Source organism: Prunus persica, chromosome G8 (assembly GCF_000346465.2).
Source record: "Prunus persica cultivar Lovell chromosome G8, Prunus_persica_NCBIv2, whole genome shotgun sequence".
NCBI classification, from domain to species: Eukaryota; Viridiplantae; Streptophyta; class Magnoliopsida; order Rosales; family Rosaceae; genus Prunus; species Prunus persica.
In genome coordinates, this window is record NC_034016.1 from 10,455,300 (window position 1) to 10,462,764 (window position 7,465).

The following is a 7,465-nucleotide window of genomic DNA, read 5'->3' on the forward strand; positions in this document are numbered from 1 at the left end:
ATAGACTATCTTGACCGATTTTGGGGATATTTTACGTCGATTGGTATTTTTGGCGCAGTGGTTGTATCTTGTTATTCTTATGATTGTTGCCAGTGAAATTCTTACATTGCGGAAACTAATACTAACACAATATATACATGTGACTTGCGTGCTGCATATTATTACAAAAGTGTGTGTGGCGAAGCTGGCTTTGTAGCGCATATGTTAGAAGGGCATGTGTTCGAGTCTTATAGAAGTCATTATGCAATATTAGTTATGTTTTTTTTTCTTTTAGGGAAAAACCCTTGTAATAGTTTTAATTCTTCAAATAAAGATAACAAATACAATATGAATGATTTTTGGATAGTAAGGTATGTTTTTGTCATTACATGTTTATTGATGATGACTTTTAGCTATAAGTATTTTTGTATTAGATTATGTGAGGCTACAATTTAAGTTTATCATAGGGCCCTCAAAATCTCAGAGATGACCCTACGGTCAACATAAGACAAAACCTCTTTACTAAATGCATCAATCATCTCACTTAATTGCTGCTTGATAAATAGATGCATAGAGACATGAAAGGATTATGCATGTGATTATAATTAAGTTGTGATATGCATTAAGTTTACTTTCTCCAAACAGGAAACAATAGGAAATAGAGCAGAGAACTCTAATTTTGTAGTGAATTAGTCCCTCGGTGATATATATCAAATTCTGCACTGAATGAATTACAAGTCAAATGAGTAACCATCAGCAGAAACTAGTTATATTTTCCTTTTATACATCCAAAGGTTGATTCTCCTCTGAGCCACCTTCATTGGCACTTTCATTGGGTGCCATTGGTACCTTCATGGCCACTTTCATTGGCACCTGAATTTAGGGGTCATCATTAGGCCTGCGAGCCCATGGGCCGAAGAGGGCCCACTTGGCCCATCGAGAAAAAGCCTGGCCCAACTTGTTGTTGAGTGGGCAGAGCTTGGCTTGGGTGTCTAAAACCCGACTCGGCCCATAAGCCTGGGCCATTTGAGCCCAAGAAAGCTTGGCCAGGCCTGACCATAAAAGCTCGGGCCGCGAGCCTATATACATATAAATAAATAATTAAATAATCCAAGTTAAATGAAAGATGGAGAAAATCATTATCTATTATCATTGTAAGAACTATAAAAAATGAAGTAGATGATAAAACATGATTTTGTTAATATGGCGGTTGTATAATTATATCTTCATATTTATGGGGAAAAAAACTATGAAGTTATGAACAAAGAAAACTATGGAAGTTGTAAAAATATAGACAAATACAAGAAAAGAACTATGAAAAAAAAAAAAGGAAACATAGAAACACAACAAAACATAGAAAGAAAAAAAAAAGAATTGATAAAAGAAACTCATATATAAAAAAGAAGATAAAAAAAGTAGGCCCATTTTGGCCTGCCCCGACTCGATAGGCTTTCTTAGGCTCAACCCATGGGCTGAGTCTGGCTTTGAATTTTTTGAAAAAGCCCAGCCCGACCCAACCCCTTTATTTTCTCTCTCATCCTGGCTTGGCACAAGCCCATTAAATTTGGGTAGGACTAGCCCAGCCCTCCCCATTGACGAGGCTCACCTACATTGATGTTCTCGTGGTGTAGATACTTGGTCTTGCAGCCCTTAAACCTTTTTCACACACAAAATTGCCACTTGAATAACATGGACGGACAGAATCATACCAAACCAAATCTTCTACTATGTGGGGATGGAAAAAAGAGCTGCATTTTGAATCCCTTCGGGTATCACTGACCAAATTAGTAGCATAAACAAGATTGACATCAATATAAGACTCACACACATAAGTATTAATTAGATGAACATGAATATACGATGTTTTGTAGGGAATCCGCTACAAATAAAAAGACTAATTGTCTGACGTGCAAAAACAATACTTTAGACAAATTTTTTTTTTTTTTTTGAATTTTCATGGTGATGACTCAAGACCTTGAAAATATCATCAGATATTTTTAAAATTGTTCATAACTTTAAATGCTCATATCTCATTCGATTATAAATGAATTTTCTTTATATGAATTTAAAGCTTATAATTTTTACTTTTACTCCAAAAAAATTGGTAAATATTTGAGTAACACATTAAGAGAATATACTCGAACTAAGATGTATCGAGTTGATTTTACAAATTTGTTCTTTCATTTGTTATGGATTAAAATCTTTGATATTGATTATGAAATTTATAGCATTGACAATTATTTTTCCACTTAACTTATAATGGACAAATCCTCAAGGAAAACCCCGAAACCACACAACACACACAAAACTTGTCCATGGAAAAATTGGATATAGTCCATTATGGGGAATGCATTTCCTTCTAGTTGGCCAACATCTTGATTTTTGTTTAAAATATCTATTAGATTTTTATTTTTGTTTCATGTGGTTATTTTGTGGTAACTCTATTTTTGTGTGTGTGTGCTTACAAGCAACTCAAGGAATTTGCAGGTATAAATGTCACTTGAAAGCAAGATTTGTAGATGCCTAATGTCTATTTTATATAAAGACTTAATAATTTCAATAGCAAGATCTAAGGAAAAGGGTTGACGTTATGCTAATTTGGGATAACATGAAAAAAGTTATTAGGGTTTTGCAGAGTGTCGTTTTCAAAATATAAAAAGTTTCGTGGACAATTATAGCTTGCAATGTTGTTTCTTTCATGAATCATAGATGATAAGAATACCATTTAATTTGAAGGATATGTATTGTCTAAAATAAATTTAAGAACTTTTACATGTGACCATCCGAAGAAAAATTCATGGATCTACCATTGTTCCTAGTCCTAGAGGCTAATTTATTTGAATAGTTGGCCGGAGAGTCGAGTGGAGGCGAGAAAGAGGTCAGGCCAAACTTGGGCTGGGATGAACTAAAAAATCTGAAGCCCAGTCTGCCCATGATTTGGGACCGGACCGACCCATATTCCAGAAACTTAAACCAGTTTGGGCATTTTATTGGCCTACATGGAACCACGTTAACAGTGTCTAATTCATATTTCTCTGATTTCTTATTTAATTTTTTTATAAAAAAAACTGGCTCTTCTTGCGGCACACGCATATAGCATGAACAAGGAGAGAAAAATGCCGTGGGTTGCTATGAACTTACCAATATGCCCCTAAAATTTTTAGTCCCTCCTAAGACAATTCCGATCTTTTTTGGTTTTTGACCTTATCTCACTACTACGGCCAGGATCTCCTAACCGGTCAATACAAGTTAGCGGTGTGAAAGTCATATAACGAAGCAAGACCTGCAATTCTATCCAATAAAAAGCTGCCACGTTTCCGAGCTTACCAATTCTAGGCGCACCGGATTTCCGTTCTTTTGCCTATAAAGCTAGCGTTTCAGGGCTTATACAAACCCACATAGCTTCCAGACTCTTCGTCTAATTGTTAAATCTTTCTAATTTTCGCCGACTCAAAGCCCTAATTTTCTGCCATGGCTCGCCGATCAGGAGGTTTGTGCTCTCCATTATTTCCTTCAGATCTGTCTCTGTTTCTTATGCTGTAGATCAAATCCACCGTTGAGATATTATTTCAGTTTTCATTTTATTTTTGTTGATTTCTAGGGTTTTAGTTTTGCTGAAAAACTAAGTCTCATGAACGGAAATGAAGCACATGAAAATCGGGTCTCTTTCTTGTCGATAAATGTATGCTTGTTGTTAGGATTCTGTGGGTTTCTAATTACCAAGAGAATGGAGGTTCTAGGGTTGTCTATATATTTTTTAACAAATTTGTTTTTACGGATTTTCCTTTATTACGAAAGGAAAGGGGTTGTTGTTGCATTTATCCGGCTCATTTTTTAATTTTATTTTGAAAATTTAGAGACTTGTGCGTTACCATATCGGCAATCGAGCCTAGATTTATTCTTAACTGTTTGCTTGTAAAGAGACAGTTTTAATGTGCTATAAACACCACTTGTAGGTCGTTCTGCCCGTCCAGCTCCAGCTCCTCGTCATGCACCAGCACGCAACCCTCCTCAGACAGGTGCTTATTTGAATCTGGATTTTATTGTATTAAGATTTGTTTTTATTAGCTTATGTCATACTTCCCCTCTCACCTCTAATTATGTTATTTTCTTGATGTGATCAGTCAAACAAGCTCCTCCTCCGGCTCCAGTTCAGGGTGGAGGTGGTGGAATTCTCTCAGGAATTGGATCAACCATAGTTCAAGGTAGATGAAATTCATCTGGTTGCTTGAAGTGGTGCATGTGCAATCATTCAATTCCGTGTAGGATGTCTGATTTTCCCCTTCTGTTGCAGGTATTGGTTTTGGGACTGGAAGTGCTGTGGCACACAGGGCCGTTGATGCTGTGATGGGTCCTCGCACTATTCAACATGAAACTGTAGTCTCTGAGGCTGCTGCTGCTGCTCCAGCACCCATTTCTAGCAGCATGAGTGGTTCTGATGCCTGCAGTAATCACTCCAAGGCCTTCCAAGATGTATGCAAAACTCTACATCCTTTTCCTTATATTTTCCTGAAAATTTACATAAAGTGTTTGAATCTTTCTTTGTTCTGTTTATGGGGGAGTGAGTAGGGGTTAGTAGACAATATCACCTTGTATGCGTTTGAATTTTTGTTTTCTTGTTCTGTTATGAAGCATGTTTTTCGTGATATGGTTAGAAATTGTTTTCAAACTTTTCAAACTTTATGACCTGCTAGAAATTGTTTGTACCCATTTTGAAGATGTTCTGTAATTATTTTTTAATTGTGACCATAATTATTTTGTATTTGTTGTTATGTCTTTGCATAAGTAAGCACAGGATCCCCAATAGAATTTCTATTCCAAATATCCTGTTTTCCTCCGTTCAAGCACTTTTAAGAACAGTGCTCTAACTTTTTGCATGGATGTCCTTTTGGGTTGTATGGTGAAATACTTCAAAAGGAGAAGCAATGTATTCTTTTTCAGAAGATAGAACAACACTAAATCTTCTTGCATGTTTAAAGACATTAATCCTTTATGGCTTTGGCGAGGTCAAGGTTTGGATAATTGTGTAATGGTGTTCATTTTCATGCAATGGGTTTTCATCTCTAACTAATGGAAAAATGAATTATTTTTGCACAAGGGGTTTCATTGTTGTGTTATTTTATCATGAAACCCTATTGTTTCAAAACATTTTTGTAATGAATTTGGCTAAGAAAATGTTAAACTGAAATGAGGGGATGGTTTCAGATCTAACTTTTGTTCGTGGTTTCATTGTAGTGTGTCAACCACTTTGGAAGTGATATCAGCAAGTGCCAGTTCTACATGGATATGCTGTCTGAGTGCAAGAAGAACTCTGCCTCCGGCATGTTGAGTGCCTAAGCACTACCTATTTTTCCATTTGATGAATTGAAAGTGTTGAACTTTGCGCAGTTTATTCTTCTACCCTGTGCCTGTCATGATGGTGAATTAGTGGTGTATTGTGGGGAAAGATTTATATGAATCTTTTATATGCATGGTAGAACATGCTGCATTACGTAGTTTATCGAACTTGGTACTTGTTTGAAGTATCCATGTCTGTTACAATCTGTTCTGAAATAATGATTTTTTGGGGTTATGATGGCCAATGTGGTTATGATTTAATAGAAACCCTCTCGTTTGTGGTCTTTTGCGCTAGATATACTCTGCTGAAATTTGCTATCTTCCAAGTTTTATCTCCTTTCCAGTTTTCTGGCCTTTAGATTAACTGTGTATCTCCCTCATGGTCTAAATCCTACAGCGGCGGGTTAGGATTTGGAGATTTGGGTAGTACTAAAAATTTGCATGAAATGAACTGTATATTTCTTTTGTTTGGGTCCTTTCTGGTCTCTGGAAAATTGACCAAAACACGGTTCGTGATTTCGTTTTGGCAACTGAGCAACAGGAACATTATCGCTCATCACTACAAGAGTAACTTTGCCAACCTAATTAATGTATTATTGGGCACCGAAAGTATCTCTATACGAACTCCATTTTTGAACACAAATACTCTTCCTCATTGATTTTTTGTTTAGTAGCGTTCATGAGTGCTTTCAAACCTCTATCCACAGGGCTTGAGGCGAAGAGCTCAACAGACTGAGCTCTCTCTACCCACAAGACTTGAGGCAAAGAGCTCAACTGACTGAGTGTTTAACCCGAAAAGGACTTGCCGGCTATTCGCTTGGGGGTTTGGCCGTGGAGTTTGTTTGTTGCGATTGCGAAGGCGTGCCATTGTTGGCACTGAAAAACTCCAACAGATTGAAAATGGTAAGATTGGAAAATGCGCATCGATATTGACTTTAATCAATCGATTGTGGATTGGGCGGGGAACTGACCCAATACAATGTTCTTTTCTATGCCTCAATTAAGAGGACTTCAATATTCATCTAGCGCGAAAATAGTAACTGACAGAAGTTGAAATTAAACGACAATGGAAATGACAGAAGTTTATCGGAATATTTATCTATTCAGACAACTTGAAAGAATAATGAAGTACATAAACAACACATCCTGAAAATTTCTCTATTCAGACCTGGTACATAAAATTAAAATGGAGATTGAAGATTTCTCTATTCAATCTTGTACAAGGAAATATCATACCAAGAGTTGGCAGAGCAAGATAAAGAAAATTCCTCAGGAGTTATCAACTGGGAAATTCAGAGAATGAAAAAGAAAGGCTATTTCAAGCTTTTGAGCTGGGTTTATAGACGTTGAGTCTGGTTTTTGTTGGTTGAGTTGTGTGTCTTTTGCTGATGATTTCTCCTTCAATTTATAGAGAATGGAGGTCGTTGAGTGGACCAGCAGTTAATTTGAAGTACCCACTTGCCATTGGTTTTGGTGAATGGGTCGCTGAAAATATAAGTTAACCCAAAAAAGTTGCTAAGAGGCTTTGATGTGATTTGACAGAAGCTACCACTACTAGACTTAAAGAAATCTAAAGTATTAGTCCACTTGCTATTGATTGGTGAGTGACAGCCAAAATTAGTTGGCTAAAAGACAAAAAGAAATGTAAAAAGAATGACCACCATATCTACTTCTTTTTTTATTCATTCTTTTAAGTCCTCTTGCATATTATTTTATTCTTCTTTCAACATTGTGTAGACTTTTCACGTTTTGAACTTTGGCTTTGTTTTAATATTCTTCACAGGGAATATTAAATTATTTCCATCTACCACATCTTCATTTTATTCTTCTTTGAATCAACTCACTTGTGATGAAGTCCCTCCATGGATAAAGTGAAACTTGATTTGCAGCCACTAAGTTTCTCCTCCGAACATGCCTTGATGTATAATAAACTGGGAATGCTAGATTGATCCAATTGCTGCAAATTTCGGATATGTTGTTCCCCACATAAGTAGGAACAACATTCATGAAGAACTCAATTCCATTTGAGCAATGGAAAATCTGATTTAGAATTGTTGTAATTGACTGGTCGTCACAGACTGCTGTCATGAGTAGAAATCATGATTAATGCTCTGAAGATTCAATATTTGCGCAAATGATGCCAAGTTCG

General features: G+C 36.4%; 1 protein-coding gene across 1 annotated transcript; it reads left to right on the forward strand.

The window, feature by feature from the left end:
* LOC18766240 (uncharacterized protein C6C3.02c) lies at positions 3,343-5,610 on the forward strand. Its single transcript, XM_007201792.2, has 5 exons — positions 3,343-3,469; positions 3,936-3,998; positions 4,104-4,184; positions 4,274-4,452; positions 5,215-5,610. Exons 1-5 carry the CDS (start codon positions 3,451-3,453, stop codon positions 5,314-5,316), a joined length of 444 nt encoding a protein of 147 aa, XP_007201854.1. The 5' UTR covers positions 3,343-3,450; the 3' UTR covers positions 5,317-5,610.